The sequence below is a fragment of the Streptopelia decaocto genome (genome assembly GCF_964273445.1).
Source record: "Streptopelia decaocto genome assembly, chromosome: 3".
Taxonomy (NCBI): Eukaryota; Metazoa; Chordata; class Aves; order Columbiformes; family Columbidae; genus Streptopelia; species Streptopelia decaocto.
Window position 1 is genome coordinate 19,419,612 of NC_138656.1, and position 18,776 is coordinate 19,438,387.

General features: G+C 39.1%; 1 protein-coding gene across 6 annotated transcripts in view; it reads left to right on the forward strand.

Moving 5' to 3' along the window:
• Window positions 1–18,548, forward strand: part of ENAH (ENAH actin regulator) — a 102,149-nt gene extending 83,601 nt beyond the window's left edge. For 3 of the 6 annotated variants that reach the window (XM_082049394.1, XM_082049396.1, XM_082049398.1), the window contains 9 exons: window positions 721–1,028; window positions 1,296–1,438; window positions 1,849–1,903; window positions 2,200–2,248; window positions 5,040–5,106; window positions 7,562–7,624; window positions 11,892–11,970; window positions 14,345–14,402; window positions 15,542–18,548. In XM_082049394.1, the coding sequence (XP_081905520.1) occupies window positions 721–1,028; window positions 1,296–1,438; window positions 1,849–1,903; window positions 2,200–2,248; window positions 5,040–5,106; window positions 7,562–7,624; window positions 11,892–11,970; window positions 14,345–14,402; window positions 15,542–15,579 (860 nt within the window). In that variant the 3' untranslated portion in view covers window positions 15,580–18,548. The remainder of the gene's footprint in view (window positions 1–720; window positions 1,029–1,295; window positions 1,439–1,848; window positions 1,904–2,199; window positions 2,249–5,039; window positions 5,107–7,561; window positions 7,625–11,891; window positions 11,971–14,344; window positions 14,403–15,541) is intronic. The other 3 variants (XM_082049395.1, XM_082049397.1, XM_082049399.1) reach the window with 1 other exon arrangement.
• The last annotated feature ends 228 nt before the right edge of the window (window positions 18,549–18,776 follow it).

Consider the following 18,776-nt stretch of genomic DNA (forward strand, 5'->3'; position numbering starts at 1 on the left):
GGGCTGCTTTGTTAGTCACAATCTCTTCAACTGTTCCTATAATAAGAACACAGTGATCATCAGATTATTCTTTCTTCAAAACACTTTTTGTCTTGCATATCAATGTGAATTTAAAGCATTAAAAGAATCGTAGATTAAAAAATAGAATAGTTTGTTCCCATCAGCTTAAAATATGTCAGTCTTCTAACTCACTAATTAGTGTTTGTGTTAAATTATTAAAGTAGATTCCTGGCATGTTTGTTAGAGAAAGATTTTTATACAGTATAGAAATTAGCATTGAAACTCAAACAGGTCAGAGGTTCAGATATTTGGGTGGTGTGTTAAATGCTTGTTAGTACAATGAGAAGCCACAGTGTTTAGCACTATTTGAACACGCAGTATTGTTCCTACATGATATGATGCTCCTGCCTTACTTGACCCTTTATAAAAGCTTTGCCTGTTTCCCAGTGTAAGATTCTTCTTGGTTGCAGCACAGAGCCTGACTGGGGGGGTTTTGGATGTAAATGTCTCTGAAACTGTCTGATCTCTCATAGCCTATGAAGTGTTTAATAAGAATGCTTCTCTCCTGTTGAAACTTGCAGTGTTTTCTTGCCCATAAAAAGGACCTTTACCAGTATTAACGTCTCACTCACTGAGCAAAAGAACCGGTATTTCCAGGGAAATAAGATCTTTCTTTTCTAAATTCTTAATGTAGCCTATTTGTTTTCTCTTTGATACTAGGTGTTGTCCAAGGACCACCTGCACCTCCTCCCCCACCTCCCCTACCCCCTGGCCCAGCTCAGTCTTCGGTAGCAGCCCCACCTCCTCCTGGCCCACCACCACCACCTCCACTCCCGCCGTCAGGGCCTCCGCCACCGCCGCCGCCACCTCCTCCGCTTCCCAGCCAAGTCCCTCCTGTCCCCCCTCCGCCTCCTGCTCCCCCGCTCCCCACCTCGGGGTTTTCAGTGGGATTCGTGTCCGAAGAAAATCGCCCTTTAACTGGACTAGCAGCTGCACTTGCTGGAGCCAAACTTAGGAAAGTCTCACGGGTAAATACAACTCTTGCTTCTTTTTCTGATTCCTGCCCCTAAAGCCTGTCTACCTGAACCACGTGTAATTCTTGTTCAAGATTAGTAGCAGTATCAAGACTTTTGGGGTAGGCTTAATTAATTATTAAAAAAGGATTACAGGACATATTACTAGCCCATCACTTTTTTTTATACAGTTGTTTCTTTCTTGTATGTGAACTGTGCTTCTTTCATTAAGTCAGCTATCATTTTATTTGCACATCTGCTGTTACTTTGTGTATTATGAAGGGTGAAGACTCCTCCAGTTCAAGTGGAGGAGGAGGAGGAGGCGGCACTGCTTCATCTAAAACAGATGGCGGCCGTGGAAATGGACCACTTCCCTTGGGAGGCAGCGGGTTGATGGAAGAAATGAGCGCCCTGCTGGCCAGGAGGTAAGGAGCTGTTTCTGCTGCGCTCCAGCCGCTTTGTTATCACAGAGGTAGGATTTTGGGTGCCTGTTTGCAGCTGGCTAAGGATCAAATAAACATCGGATTGCCCGTGTGGTTGCTTTGTGAAGTTAATAACGTTTCATGAATAGCCATTTTTACTTGAGTGTAATCAAATATTTCTGTGTAAGTCTTTGTGCAGCATTAGGGAAGGGAATACAAACTTCAAGAGGAGAAAGAACTGCACAGTCGCTTTGGCAGGAAGGCTTTGCCCTTGAAAGTATTTTGAAAGTCCTTTATAAACATTAAATTTCAATTATCTTGCTATCAAGCTGTATGTATCTTTAATAGCACTAAACAACATTCTTCCATCTTAAAGCCATGATTGTCTTGGTAACTTTTGTCTCTGCTTATAGGAGAAGAATTGCTGAAAAGGGATCGACAGAACCAGAGCAGAAAGAAGATAAGACTGTGAGTTGAGAAATTTTATCTACTTAACATTTTTCAATAATAGATTATGAGAAAGATTTTAATGGTATATATGAGATTATTTATGTATTTATGTATACACATAACCACTATATTGTGAAGTGCACAGTGCTCGCACATTTTCTGCATACAATTGAACAGAACCATTTAAATCTCTACAAGAAGTGAAATAAATATTGAAAGAGTTGAGGTTAATCTGTTAGATTCAAGAGTCAAAGGTTGTTTTTTTTTTTTTCCCCCCTCTCTTCCTCCTCCGTTCACCGCTCCCTTTTAATCAGGAAGAATCAGAGTCTTCAACTTCTAAGGTTTCTTCAACAAGCACACCTGGTAAGTAGCACAGGTTTGTGAACTCTCTGACTCTATCATGATAAAACTTGATGACAAATCTCAGTCAGCTGTGCTGCATTTTGGAGACTGCCTGTTCTCCCATGATTACACTCCGGCATTTTGCTGTATAATAGGTTCTGGTTCAGGAGTGTTTGAGATGATGACATAAAAAGAATATCCACTGGAACACTGCTCTTGGTATAGGGCTCTCCAATTCAGCCACTCGATGGTTTGCAGGCCTTAATATTGAAAACCAGTGCTGGAGGGTGAAAAAAACCCAGATGGCCACTGGCTGCGCAATAAAAAAGAGAGCTAGGACCTAAGTGTGTCTGGGTGGAAATAACTGGAAAACTGTTAGTATTAAGATGCAGCTGGTAGTCTAAAGAAATTAGACTGCAAGGCAATAAATGACTTGATACAAACCAAGTTTTCAAGTTCGTCATCTTTTTCTCCCCCCGCCTCTCCTCCCCTTCTCCTCTCCCCTTAGCATAGGAGTTTGCTTCATTCTGTTAAACACTGAGATAATATTAGGCTTGGGGAAATGACTGCTTTTGGAACACTTCTTCTAATAATATAGGCTCAAAGAGGGAAATCAAAAACAGTGGAAGTGGTTATTTTAATTTGTTGTCATGATAAGAAGCCTCATCAGACTTTTTATAGATGTCAAATGCATCCAGAGGTTTGTTTCCATCTAATGGAGAGATTTCACTTAGCTTCTTGATGTAAAATACTCTCATAATGCTGTGCCTCATCATTGGAACACATATTTTAAATGTTTAAGAGGAATGAATGGCATACTGAGCAGGGGCCAGGTAAAAAATGTGTGTAATTATGTCCGATTACCATTAGTAATATAACTGAAATTGTTACACACAGACTTGCTAGCATTTAGCTCTTTGGTTTGCACTTACCCTTCCTATGTGCTGCTGTTGTGAACTATCAGAGTTCTGTGTTCCTTGTCAGGAGATGTATGATGTTGAAAGGGGAGACATTTCTTCTGTCCTGAGCTTGGGTCTTCTTGCATTTATTTTGATATATTTCAACTCTAAGGGGCTGTACTTTCATGTTGTTTACAGAGAGAGTTACACCATGATTACTTACACATATGAGTCCTTTTCTGTATATGGTGTATTACTTTGATGAAAAGAAACACACAGTCATGTAGAGCTAAGTAAAACCTAAGTTAAAATGTGTTAGGTGATAATATAAACAAAATAAGCTCAAAATCATGGGGTAGGCAACAGTTGTATGACCCTTGGATAATATTGCTGTTTCAGCTAGATAAAGATAATCACATGGTTCTTGAGCAGGCTGCAGCCATAGCAATAAGTTTTCTCAGTTTTGCAGATATAGCTAAAATTCTGCTAAAATAGCTCCTATGGCAGCACAAATCCTGAAGCCTGGTATATCAAATTAAGCTTAAGGCTTATTGCTAGCGCTGGCAAACTGTAATTAGCCTGGGTCACAGGCTATGCTAGGAGACTTCAGCAATTCAGATTTTCTTCTTAGTATCCAGTTGCATGCCAGAGAACTTCCTGGTCCATATGAGACCCAGAAAGGGCATTTCTGCCTTTCAGCTTGCCCAGCTTAGCAGAGCTCAGCCTTAGAAAAGACAGGGAACAAAACAAACAAACCCCAAAACTCAAAGGCTTATAAGATTAGTGGCACATTAAAGTCTGCAGTAAGTAATGATAGCAAGTAAGTAATAGCGATCCATGCTACAGAAAGACTGTTTTAACATGTGCACATTGTAAGGAATTAAGCATTTCTGATGAAAGGTGTGTCTTGAAGAAGGGATTTGGTGAGACCAGTAAAGGAAAAAAAAGATCACGTTCACCATGCAAGGACACAAAAGAAACAGTCCTTAACTGTTTGCCTTGTTTTGGCTGTGATTTCTGTCTGTCTGCTGTTGACAAAAAGCTGCACAACAAAGCTGGGTTTTGACTGTGACTTTAGGTCACTGTAATAGACTCAGGATAGTGAGTCAGAGTTTATTGGATAGGATTCTAAGCAGAACTGAAAGCAGGCTCCATAGTGCAAAGTGAAGCATGAGCACATATAAAGATAGGTTGGGCTTCTTAAACTTGACTGCAAATTAGACTCATGCCTGTAGACTAGGCCCAAAAGCCCTTCTCTGCAGTGTCTCACAGAGTGGGAGGAGATGCACAGTAAAACCGTGTCTCATATCATAGATGGTACGTGAACTACAATCTCTTCTAGATCCAAGGGTAATGTACCTTTAGTTTTTAGTCTGTGTTATTTTGAAAGAGGGAAATAATGTATTTCAATTTTAGAAGTATCCTTTTGTGCACAAGACTTCGGAAAATAAATACCTAGTTGTGTGAGGTTGTATCATCTCTGCTGTTGCCTCATTGAAATTGACACTGAATAAATTTTATAAAATTAATAGCTCAGGAAAACTCTTTTAGCTTAAAAACATCTTCCCCCAGTATCTGAAGCTGACTATTTAGCTATAGTTTCAGAATTCCATGTTTCAGAACTGAAACAATCAAATACGTAAAGACAGACCTCCCCTAATTGGATTAAGAATCAAATGGCATTTACAGTGTCTAGGACAAAATTGAGACTTTAAGGTGTTTCACAACATAAATGGTAGTGTGATTTAAGTTTAATACAACAGGAGGTAGCTTAGCATGAAAGAACTAAAGCAATGTAGTAACAACAAAAACAAAAAAGCTGAATTAAGTTGCCAGGCACTTGAAGCTTAATTGCCTAAATAACACAACAAATAGAAGAAGACAGTTTTTAATCTTCTCACAATGTTTTCCAGAACTAACAAGAAAGCCTTGGGAAAGAACAAACACAGTCAACGGAAGCAAGTCACCTGTTATCTCCAGGTACTCCCTTTTGTACCTTTTCCTTATGTTTGCTGCTGTTGCTCATGCTGCTAAAGATACAGCACTAAAATAGCAATAATCACCTTAATATTAAAGCAAAGTGTATGGGTTTAAAATTACTGCTGTGAAACTGCTTTTGACAGTTTTAATTAGGAATGCAGAGTTGCTTTTGGAGAATGCTAGTAAGGGAAATTTTTGACAGAGAGGTCACAATTAAAAACCCCAAAAGATTCCCTGACAACTGCTGGTGTATTCAATTATTAAGGTGTATGTTTTCCTACAGCAATGTTTAATTCTTTCTATTTCTTTAAATTTTAAAGTCTGAAATTTCCTGCAAGGGAAAACCAAACACAGTGCTGTGATTCATATACTCTGTAGTAAATCTGGTGAATAGCTTCTCAGCTTTCTATTTGTGAGCTAGTGATAGAATGGTTATCTAGATAGTTACGCTATCATGGTAAGATTTGATTCTGTGATGATTTTTGGTAGCTGTCCAAGGTAGCAAACCAAGGAAGTCCATCCTACACAACTGTAGAAATACTATACATTCTTCAGTGCATCAACCAGTCTTTGGTAAGTTGTCAGCTGGAACTTTGGTAGGCAGTGGGTGTTTTGGTAGGCATCTCAGTAACACAAGAGAGTGAAATGGCTGCTTTAGCTTTTTTTTTTTTAGGCATATTTGTCGTTTACATTAAGCATAAGGCTTGCGGTTTGTTTTAGAATTCCTGCATATTCTGCATACAGAGGTTAAACGATTCTGACCTATGACAATCTGACAAAGTTACCTGGATTTCTTAAAAGAAAATAACATGTTAAACTTGAGAATGCTGTGTTTGAAATAACTTGAATTCTCCTTAAAATCCTGGCCTGTTGGAAACATCCGTGCAAGATTTGGTGATTACAGAAGAAAACCTAGTTATTCTCTAAGTGGTATTACTTGTGGTCAGGTTACCATTGAGGTCTTCAGTTCTAAACTGCAGCACTAAAAACACTCCCAGCCTGTATGAGTATCCTTGTCTGTCTTTCAGAAATAACTAAGTCCAGGAGATTAAAATGTCTCCAGCCTTGATTCTGGTCACGTGCTTTGGTTTTTGTCAAAAAACAGGTGACATTGGTGGTGATGTCCTCTCTGCTGTACTGTCAGTGTAACAAAATACTGCTTTGCCATTAGACTTGGCTTCCCCTTCGCCCCCCGGTAGGTCTTACCTGCTTTAACCAAGTTTTCTTCTTTTCAAGCAGATTAAAGTATCAATACATGGCATTGAGAGGGAACTTGTCACAGAAATAGTTTGTGCTAGGAATCCTAAAGAGCGTTTTAAGTTTTGCATTAAGACATTTGCTGACCTGACCCTTTGGCTATAGATACCCTATGGATAAACAATTGAAGAAAATGAAGGGATCAATAAACAGGGCAACTTCTCATATCAGACTCCTTTGGGGAGTCTGGGATGTCCTTAAGTCTTCGTTCTGCCTGTCCCTACAGCCTTAGCTTCCTGTAAACAGTTTTAAGAAGCCTATTTCATCGATCTTGTTTCAGTCAGTGAAATTCAGAGGTTACCGAGGGCTGTTTAAAAGAGTTTTCTGACCTAGGGAGGAGTACAGACATTTTGAGGCTGCTCTTGAGGTGTATGAAGAAAATCTCTTCATCAGGCTTTTGTCTTCAGTAATCAAATGGAAAATGTTGATAGAATTGAGCTTGATGAGAACCTCACTGGATCTATACTCTAAAAGTACTTCCGAAATAAGAATTCCATGTTTATTGAATGTCAGTATTTTTTTCGAGTGCTGTTGTAACCTGTTGCATGTGCCTTAGCATATATTTTAAGACTGCTGGTACAGTTTTCTAGTCAGTGTTGACAGTTTGCCCTGCCAGGATGAGGAATATTTCATGGACTGAGAAATAAGATATTAATAGAAGTCTCTCTTGAATATCTTTGCATTTTCATAAATTCTCTAGAGTTGCCAAGTCTATCTCAACAAGCTTGTTAAAGTAACTTTGAGTGAGTTAATCAAAGGGTGCTGCTGTTTGAAACACCAGTACCATGTTTGCCAAAAGGGGATATCTTTCACCTTGTAAGCCTCAAGAACCTGTTTCTGACCTGTACTGAGAGGGTGAGAGTCATTTATGGGAATTAAACAAAGCACGCATAAGAAATAGTCAAGTAAGCAAAATTTTCTCTTCAAAGCTTCCAAATAGGTAGACAATAAAGGAGTTGTTATTCAGAATGAATGTTCTAAGTATTTTAAAATAACTGGTGTCCTGTTTAAGATCAGGTCTTTTTTTTTGTAGCAGGCTGTGAAAAGACTTAAGCTACATGGTTTTAATATTTCCTGAAACATACGAATAGAACTTGTGGAACATAACTAGTTAAACTCCATGGTATTTAAGGTGCTAAAGCTGCACATAATTAAGACCCATTATAGTTTGTTAAGGTAGTGTTTCTCCCCTTCATAGACGGGAATCTCCATGGAAAAATCTGCTTGCGTCTGAAAACAGGTTCTATGATTCATTAAACAGGTATCATCCTGTTGGGACTTGAGACTTTGTAATAACCATTTTGACCAATTCAGGGTTGGACTTTTTCTACATGGATTGGTAATCACCACACACGTCACCGGGTTCCTCTTCACATTTTGTTTGTCCACTTGAGCCCATTTTTGGACTGGTTAAAAGCAGATGGTGTCAAAGGCAAATGGAAATAGCTTAAGAACCAGCTATGAATTCATATTAGATACTGGATTTTTGGGAATCGCCACCTGCAAAGGTGCAAATTCCTGCTGGATATACCAGGATTTTAGTGAACCACTTGCAGTATTTGGAGAAGCAGATTTTCAAAAATATAAGTTTAGATACACAGGAATAGCAGTTAATTATCCAGGTGAGTTTTTACATCTGCTTTTCACAAATGAAGTAAAGACATCAAATAGAGTTTTGCCTGACTTAAACATATGAAAAGGGGGAAAAAAGACTTGTTAAACATAAATTAATGTTTCTGTTGGGAACATATTCACAAATTAGAATTAACATTGCATGTATTTTAAGATGTAAATCTCAGTTTCACTCTCTGTAGTGTTATTCATAAAATACTGACATCGAAAGCCCTTCGGTTTTCTGAGCTTTCTGCAGGTAAATGTGTTACAGAGCCCCTCAGAATTACTGAGTCAAATTCCAGCTTTCTTTTTCATAGAGGCACTCATTGTGGTGACTACTTAATCTTTTGTATGAAAAGTTCCCCTTTCAGTTACTGATCTTGGGTGGTGTATTCTGCATGTTGGCATGAATAAAATATTTATCTTGCATGTTTGATTTAAGGTGTTCTAGGGCCTGTCGAGGCTCATCTTCCTGTTAGGCAATGCTATGAAAAACCACACGGGAGAGCTCTTTAGCCATCTTGGGATCGAGTGGTTGAGACGTTTTATTCACCAAATTTCAGTAGTTAATGCTTTTCTTAAAGGCAGCTCATTCACCGTTAATCTTCTGAGCAACCTGATGAAGGAAAAAGGGGATAATTATTTAGTTTACAAATTGTGGTCTTTCGTATTTGAGTGAAGAATGCCTTGCATTTCAGGAAGATGGAATAGTCTTGAGTAGTAGAGTTTAGAAAGAGGCTTTCCTGTTGAGCTGTTTGACAGCTAGCAGGAGTATAGGGTGTATGAGTGGTAAAGCTGTCTCTTTATTCTAAAGATCTGAAGCAAAGGAAACAAGAAGCAGTCTAGATGTGGAGACCTCTTCTTCAAAGTAATTTCATTAAATATTGAAGTCATAAGTAATTGTATTCAAATATTAAAGTGTATCCTTGTTTGGGTTCTTCCATTAAGGCATGTAGTAGGTCTGTGTTACCACTTGTCAGGAATTGCATTTGGGAGGACACTGATTCTTTTTGCAGTCACGTGGAGCATAGGCCATAATGCCATGGTGTACAGGAACAAAGGGATGATGAATGGAAATTAACAGGAACTATATGTGGAGAAACTGAAAAACTGGTGCTATTCTGCTTAAAGTCCGTGTTCATAGTTTCAGGTATAAACTGCAAGTAGCACATTAGTTATCAGGTTATGTGATTGCCATTGCCAAAGATCTCATCTTGATAAATGTTTTTGAGCAAGGAATTCTTTCATAAGGAACTCAGCACTGAAGAGTTTTCCAAAGGATCCCAGACTGTGGTTTGTCTTCATAGCATTAGCACTCGCTGTAGATCTTCTGATGGTTACAAGGTGAATTCTATATTCCAGTTTCTTCCACTATTGAATTATTGAATATTTTGTCAACTGTCTTCCTTGATGGATTGTGTATTTCACTTTGTGTTTCAAGGAGTATTAATAATGTTGGCAATTTCTGTCTTGGAACTTATGTTTTGATTGTCTAAACAGCGGTAGCAATTGAATATTGTGATTCCAGCTGAAGAACCAAGCTGAAATAAAAATGCAGGATGTTCCTGCACCTCTCTGATGCAAAATCCAGCAGCAAAGGGACAGTTACCCATTCCCTTCTGCTGCCTCTGTTTTGCAGTTAACTGCTGACAGTTTTGTCCTAAATAGGTGTGACTAAGCTTGACACAACTAATTTGTCAGTGCGCAGAAATAATCACAAAGCATTGAAAAAATTGTCATGAGGTTCTGCCACCCACACTGGAGTTAACTGCCTTTTGAAAAGATGAATGGGCTCAGATGAGCCAATTTAAAATGGCCTTTCACCAGAATTACTCAGTAGCTATGAGGGTATATGAAGGCTTTCTTGATTTTTTTTTTTTCTCTTTAATGCACCAGGCTCTTCAGTGGCACAGGCATCCCCTATTACAGGGAGAAAAATAGGCAACTTGAGTCACATGTCGTTTCTTAATATTTTTCACACTGGGAACTTAAAAGAGGTAAAAGTACGTGCTGGAAGAGCACAAACCTGGAAAGTTTCTGTATTATCAAACCAACATTTTAGTGTGCATGACCTTTTCTGTTGGGAGTTGCATTTCAAGTGTTTTCCTTCAGCTAGCAAACAAGCAAATAGTCCTGACAGGTTATAAAAGTCATCAAGACAATCCAGTATGAGGCTCATTCTGCTTGTTCCAAATAAAGACAGTGTAATCAGATAATTTCTTCATGGATGAACCACTGTTTTTTAAGGGAAAATGCATGAAAGCTGAAGGTGGTAGTTTTGTAAAAACAAACTAATATGTAGGTTCACTATTTTTTGTTTTCAGAGTGAGAACACAGCTTTTTGTGTTGGCTAAATTAAAAATGCATAAATAAATGGAAAAAAAATAAAACAATGGCTATACTGCTTGTGCCCCTCACACATTGTGCTTTATTCTGAAAAAGATTTATACTGTGTATTTGAGAAAAGATAGAGTGAAGAACTGTGCCTTTTTTTCCTGGTTTGTCTTTTTTTTTGGTTCCTGACCACTTTCCATTGTAATAAGTAAGGCTGCACCTTCAGATGACAAATCCAGAAAAACTCAGTGTTTACTGAATTCTTCCTATGTAAGAATTTGGAAGTGGGGCACTGAGTTCAGACCAGGCTCTTTTTTTGTTCAATAATGCCACATACAAGGACAGTGAAATAGGACCCAGCTTATACCCTGCCCTACCTTAGCATTAGCATACTGTGATAATTCTAAACATTGCGGAAAACTCCTGACATAAACTATCAGTAATTAAGGAGAGCAGAACATTCCTCCCTCTTTGTCTTACTCCATCCACCCATCCATCCACCCATCCATCCATCCATCCATCCATCCCTGCTTTGGAGAACCATTTCTGTATTCCTGTTGTTGGCATCCAGGTTCATAGCTGTCTGCATGCAAGGCCCTGTGGAAGTGCAGTACATATATCAATCTGAGTTACACCTTGTACAAACAAAGGGGATCAGAAAAGAGAAGTGGGAAGGTAGAAAACCCACTTCTTCTGAAATGTGTGTTAAAAATGCAAGATAATCTTGGTAAGCAAGTTTTTGATGTCTTTGAAGAATAGTACGTACACAAACATTGAACATGACATAGTCCAAACCACCAGAATTTCCTCTCAAGTAATATCTTATAAATCTTGTTGCCGTTACAGTATTTGCTTTCACAGAATCACAGACTGGTTGGGGTTGGAAGGGACCTCTGGAGATCATCCAGTCCAACCCACCTGCTAAAGCAGGTTCACCCAGAGCAGATCACACAGTATCATGTCCAGGCAGGTTTTTAATGTCTCCAGAGAAGGAGACTCCACAACCTCTCTAAGCAGTAGCTTTAGAAAGCAATTGTTAGAGTAATTTAGGTTGGAAGGGAGTTAGATAAGGTTGCTCAGCTTTGTACTCTCAAATGTTGAAAATCTGCCAAGGTTATTCCACAACATTCATACAGTTGCAGCATCAACATGAAATCATTAGTTAGTGGGAGTGTTTCTTTGAGAAAGCTTCTTGTGAAATGTGTAAGCAGTTGAAAAGGGAGAAGGGAAAGCATTTGGCACTTGAAGATATTCAGCTTTTCACACCCATTATGAAAAAAGACAGAAACCAATGACAGTGAAATCTGTCCGCTACTTAAAGTTTTTGTTTTGAACTAATAACTCTTATTCTTATGGTAATTAATATTTCCAGCGTGTGGAAAATGTTCTTGATTGTTGCTTTCTATTCTATGTGGTATTTTGGGTCTGTCTGATTTTACCACCCTCCCACTCTCAGCTATTTTTTTCATTCTGATTCTTTGCTATCATTTCGATAGACAAATGTTAGTGAGTTTGGGCAAGTCCTATGTATCCTGTAATAACGCGTGAGCAGTAATTCATGATGTGTTTGTGTCCTGCAGACCAAAATCTACACCAACGGGGCAACCCAGTGCCAATGGAGTACAGTCAGAAGGTCTAGATTATGACAGATTGAAGCAGGTACGTATATAATTCTTTGAATATAAAATTTTAACTGTTTTGTTAACTAGTTCCCTATTTAAATAATGATTTAGTGATTATTAGTCATTATTTTTCACCAGACGTGTTTCAGTGTTGTTAGGAGCTGTAACTGTAGGATGGCAGCTTACACAGCCCCATTACTTTCTCACAGATGCTTGTTCCTCCTTTTGCATTAGGCAGGACATGCAGGATGGCGTTGATATTATCTAGAACTGGCATCTGGTTTGTCTGGAAAACCGTTTCTTCTCTCTACCCAAACAAACAAACAAACAACAAGCCCTCAGAGCAGTTCTCAGAGCAGAACAAGTATCACCATGTTTTAATATCAAATATGGGTACTCATGGTTATGAGTTCGGTGATGAAAGAGCATCCAAGCGATACCACCTTTGGTGTAGCTATCCTGGCTAAGAGCAGAGTCAAGTCTTGTGGGAAGAAGGCAGCAGCCAACTTGTGCTAGATGAGGAAAAGACACTATAGGATGTTTGGTAGCAGTTACCTGTAGGTGACAGGCCTTTGTCAAGTGCACTTGCCAAACAGCAAACCTGTGCCACCAGAGTCCTGTCAGGGGATCTCTTGTGACTTGTATGAAGACAGGAGCTACCAGTATGAGTGATCTCTAGACTGAGCAGATGTTCTACACCTCTAAGAACAGGAGTCCCCAGAGGAGCAAGTGGGTGTAAGGTATTTGTGTTCCTCTGACTACCAAGAAGTATTTTTGCCCTGTTGTGCTTCATGGTGCATCTAGTAATCTTTAGGAACTGTGAGGCCAATATGCAGCAGGGGAAGCCAGTTCCCATGGGTGAGCAGCATTTCAGCATGGTGTCCTTGGTCTATGTGACATTCTTGAAGAGGTGGGGTGTATGCAAGGGGTAGCTGGCCCTGCCGGTGGCTTGCTGTGTGAGGCTTGGGCAAAGACAGCAGTAGCACTGTCTCAGTGCCAGTCTGAGTTGTGTGGAGTCATGTCTGAGCTCTTGGTACTGATTTTTGGCCACATTAGTTCATGTTGAGCTGGTGGAAGCTCCTTTTCTTGAGGAGCATATTGAGATGGTGCTAGTTACTTTTCTGACAGAGACTATGAGCACACAGTGTATTGGTGTGATCTGCCTCTTTTCAAGGCAAGGCTCTGCTGAAGTTGGATCCCTGTCCTTGAAAAGGGCCATGTGGTGTTCTGGCTGTTGCCAGGGAGGCTCTGCCTTCAGGAGGCTGCAGAGAGAGCATTGGTTTTATGGTGGGTGGGTTCCAGGCTTGGCAGGTTTGGGGGTTGTTGGTTATGGGGCCTTGGCTTTTGTTGGTGGCAGTGCTTTTTAGAGGAGGTGTGAATTGCAGAGTTGGAACTGGGGGATCTTCCACAAGCGGTGTTTGGATCAATGAGCTGGTCTTTGACTGGGGGAAGGGAGTTTTGGAGTGGGTTCCAGCTTGGTGGTTGGGTCTGGAGCAGGTTCCACCTCAGTGGTTGGCTGTAGAGTAAGATCCAGCTTGGTGGTTGGTTATAGGGTGTGTTCTGGCTCAATGGTTGTTTCTAGATCAGGTTCTAGCCCAAGTGATTGTTCTACTCCAGGCTCTGGCTAGGCAGAGAGTTATAGATCAGGTTCTGGCCATGTGATTCTGGAGCATGTGAGAGGTGTGTTTTAGGGTCTAGTTCAAAGGGTACTCATGTTCTGTCATCTCATGAGCATTTGTGGTACTCTTGCTACAGCTTCCATGAGGCGCTGATGGTAGCAGTATAGCTGCCTCAGCTGCCTTTTTTTTATTGTGTTGGGTTTTTTGTGTATGTTGCTTGCTGCTGACTGCAGATTTGGCCAGGAGGTGACAGTCCCCCCTGCAGAAACCGACTCTACCCCCCACCTCTGCTTGGAAAATCATTTTCACCAAATCATCAGTTAACACCATTTAGATGAAAGGATGGGGAAAACAGCAAGCAGGGGATGGCTCTTCATCACCTTTGTTCCCTCACATTTCACTTGGCAACTGGAAATACCTTGATAACTTGATCCCTCTTTTTTTTTTTTTTTTTTTTTATTTTGATATTTCCATGGCTTGCAGGTTTTAGTTAGCTACTCTTTTGCATTCCTAATTTCAGTATGTCTCTTGTCCTCTCGTAAGTTCTATAGGAATCGATTTGTAGGACTCCTGTCTCCTATGGAACGTTTTTGTTTTCTTCATTGTACCTCCAGTAAGATTGTTTTAGGGATGCAGGATTAACTTGGAAGATAAGGGCTGAGTTATGCATTTCAGAAGGGTTAACGTTTGATTAAAGGTTGCAAAAATTTCTCTCTGCAGAAAATTACAGGTGGCAAAACTAATCTGTTCGTGTTGCAAAACTAATCTGTTATTTATGCTCTGACACCGTAGGACATTTTAGATGAAATGAGGAAGGAGTTAACGAAATTAAAGGAAGAACTCATTGATGGTAGGTATCAACCTGTTTGCTGCTGCTGGTCAGTGTTAAGATTATGGAGCTGCAGGTGCACAATGCCGTAAATACAATGTGCTTCTAGCCTGAGATTGATATGTTGGTAGAAGTAGATTTGTTGTTAGTCTGATGGCATACTGTCATTTGTGCCACATCTCTTTGACTGATCTGCTTGTATGTTTTCCTTCCTGTGTTTTTTGTTTTCATCGCACATTGACACCAAGTAGTATCTTTTACAAGTGATTTGCGGAATCTGTATTTGCATGATTTGCAGTTATCCTTGTGTCATGTGGTGCTAGATGGATTATTTTTAAATAATCCTGAGCTTCTGAGGTGTGTATTTCAAAACTGGTCATATTCAGACTAGGAATATGCTTCTAGCTTTTCCGTTTTGGTCTGTAAGGTAAGAGTCAAAGAAAAGAATTCTCATTATTTTCATTTTTATTTTAATAGAAGATATTTTCCTAAGTAGTCTTCTGTAATTAAGGGAAATTATTGAGAAAGAACAATTTTAAAGGTCCACCAGTCAAGAAGTAGATAAACTGTGTGTTTTAGTACCTTGGTGGATGTTTTCTTGGCTTTGTGGAAAGTGACAGGCTAGTGAAAGGGGGGGAAAGGGGAACTCAAACTGATATTACTGCTGGTAAAATATCAAATGTCATCAAGTGGGGCAGTAGAAAAGCTGTCTGCTTTTGGGCTACAGAGAGTGCAGTGCTTTTCCATATATTTTGACTGCACTGTGTGCTGCAGCCTTGTCGAACAGTACGATGCAAACAAGGGAGGGCCCTGAGGCTGCTCTTAAAACAAACAAACAAAAAATTAAAATAAATGAGCTGACACACATGCTCCTTGATAATACCAGTGGTAGTGATTGTCATCGGGTAAAGTTGTAGACTTGCTGGCGATGCAGAACTGAAAAATAAGATGGTCACAAAAATGTTACAGGCAGAAAAAGGGTATTTCCTGGTTGAGAATGGCACTTGTCTGAAGCCACGTGAAGCTATCTCATGTATAGGCTATTCATGATATGAGTGTTGGAACAGGGTGAGCCTTCTGTAAGGGGCCAGTTATACATTCTGTCTTTCTGCCTTGACTTTGACTATTGAATTTTAATTTTTCTTTCTTTTTTTCTTTAGCTATCAGGCAGGAACTCAGCAAGTCGAATACTGCATAGAAAGACTAGTACTAAGCCGATGTGACTCTTTAACTTGGTATAAAACTGACTACGTTTTGTGAGCTGTTAGAAGAAAACGGAGACAGACAGACGCTTGGAAGGAGGGAGAAACAACCTATTCTGAAAAGCTTCAGACACATCACTCTGGTGATATGCTATTCCCCTCCTAGTTTGCAGCTTTTTTCTGACCTTTACAGCAGGGTGGAAAAGACTCTTAAAGTTACTGTAATGATTATGCAGAAATTCCTACACCTATCAGACGAGATCACAGTGCTTTGAAGTCTACTCATGTCAAGATAAAATTGCACATGTTTCAGAATTTGTTGTTAAAACAAAAAACAGGGAAAAGCTTGGGAAGGCTTTTCAGAGAGGTTTTCTTTGTTAATGAAGGAGTTAGCAAGTTATACTGTTGTACTTCAAATGTATCTCAGGTTTGTCTTCCTATCATATCTGATATTTCCATGAATAATTTAAAAGATCAGATGTGTAGAAGTGCAGTTCACAGAACATGGAATAATTAGAAACGCGTGCTTTTAAAGGGCAATATTTGTAAGTGAATGGCCTAGACAGTGATGACATATCAAGATTTGGAATTTTATGATAGGAAGCCTCTCTATTTAGCCTTCATGCAATTTTATAGGAAAATTTAAAAAGCAAATACAAGTCCAGAGTTTAAAGATGTAGATGCCTTCCTACATTGTTACGATGCTTTACCAAATCTAAGACTTCTACATAATGCGAATCAGCAGTCAAATGTAAATCATTAGTATGTTGTAGATTTACAGTAGATTTTGGGGCTTTTTTTAGATTTATGCATGTGGACATTTTTGTAATGTAACACAACACAGCCAGCTTTTTAATTAAAAGAAAAATTGCATGTCACAGAGTAGCCTTTTCATTTGTAAGGCTTAATTTATGCCCAGAAAGATGTGGGATGAGGGAGGGGGAAGGTGACACATTTTTATTACTTTCTACACTTTTTCTTCATCTTACATGCATGTGTAATAATGAGGAAAATGTGACTTTTATCAGTAACCATGTTAATGGAACCAGGTACTTGATCCTTTTGTATCTTTTTTTCAGTTTTCTATTTGAAATTCAGTAATACTTCTGTGATGGTTATGAAACTCCCATGTGAATCTAACTCATTTCTCAGTGAGAGAACAAACGTGTAGGCATCTGAATTACTGAGGATGCACCTGTGTAAGTGCGTTGTCCTTTACCTTTTTACCATGACCCTCTGCTTCGCTCTTTTCTGAGACTCCTTTTTTGATTGTTTCATGTTCAGTTACCTTAGAACGACGGAATATCAGATTGCAGTAAATGTCCCCTTCTCTTCCATTTAATTAATCTGCCACCCTCCTTCCAAAAACCCCAAAACCAACAAGAAAATCCACAGCTCCACACAACTCAAACCCTGAAAAGCAGCGATGTTATGCCTTTGGGTTTGGTCAACAATTTGAGAATCATTTTTAGGGGAGATGATAGCTTTTTGCTTCCCAGGGTTTCCAGATTTTATGCTTGTAATTTTTTTTTTTTTCATGTGCTACCATTCAGTGGAATAGATATTTTATTAATTGGATCTGTAGCGCGTTGGACAAAGAATATGGGTCAAAATCTTCCCTTTTGCTTTGCACTGTCAATTTTTCTGAGCCGTAACAGTGCCATGTTTGCTTTGGGATCTGTGCTGATCCAACATAAAAGTTTACGTCCAACTTTTGGAGATATTAATGTTTCAGCTTAAAAGCATATGCAGCTCAATTTGTAGGACAAATGCTTTCAATAACAAACTGTCTTAAGTGCTGAACACCAAAGCAAAGCAGCACTTACAGCTTTGGAAAGGCTTCAGTGGGAAATTTTTGTCCAATTCAAACGTATCCCATTTCTATAGGTTCAAATTCTAAGAGAAGACTACGGTGGAAATATTGCTTAACTCCATTTATTAGGCATTTTTTAAAAGGAAAAACAAAAGCATTTTTCTGCATGCATTTATTGAAGGCATTTAAAAAGAAAAAAATCTGTAGTAAGCTTGTCAAGTACTGTTTTTCTCAAAACAAGAGGAGGCATTTTCATCTTTGTCGATGTAACTTTTTGTTTTACATGGACTTTTAGAGCATTAAGGACGTTTACCCTTGTCAGAAATCATGTTTGATTTGTTTCTAGGAGAGTTCAGGAGTAGCATAGTGGAATAGCATGGATGGGTATAAGTGGTCCAAAATTAAAGGATGAACTACTAAATTGTGCAAGGAACTGGCTTATGCACTAAACGTTTTGTGCCTTGGTCTACAATTAACATGATTTCTGTTTAAAAGAAAAAGGAACAGATGTCGTCTTTTGTGCTGCTTCTACATCCATACTTTCTGTAATTCCAAACTGCCGCATTGGTTCTTTCCAGAAAATCGGATTGAATTAAAGATTACTGTAGACATTTCCTGTCCTGCTGACAGTTGCACCGTTTCCAGAGATTTCAGTATTGAAAATGAACTGCAGAAGCTAAGATTACTTTGCTTACTGGTAACTAAGTTCTTTAAAAACCATATTGTGGTGGTTCTGTGCTTTTGTACAACGGATGTCTTAAACGGGGGCAGTTTAAGGGATCCTTTCTAATGCCAGGAAGGCGTCGCTTTCCTCAACACTGTGATCTGACCTGTGATAAACTTGTACTATAGGCAAGTGGCTACCAAGTCAACTGCAAACCAACTGAATGTAAAAATCTTAGTGCTGGTGCTGAAATCTCTTCAGATAGTCATAATGATTTCCAGTTCATTGTTTTAAGAAGTTATCGAGCATCAAGTGTCAATCAAAGACTGAAGAAGATCACTAATGAATGTTGACTTTTCATGCATTTAGGTTTACCTTCTTTTTAGTTTCTCAGTTCATTCTCTGCTATTTTTATCATATTGTGTCATTTTAAATTTCTTACATGCTAACGTTTTGTTTGAGCGAATGAAATAAAATTGCAATATATACATGTTGCCACCAGTTATTTCTGGAACTTTGTAGAAGACTCTCCAAGGTTTACTAAGATTCCCCAAATTTGTAATGACTCTGGTCATTCCATACTCCTTGATTCTACCCCTCCTTTCTGTTTCTCCGTCAGAAGATTCAGTAGAGAAAGATGAAGACTTACCTTACAAAGAATGTAACTGCAGGGACTGTGTAACATTCATGAATGGTAACTGCTGTACATAAAATCC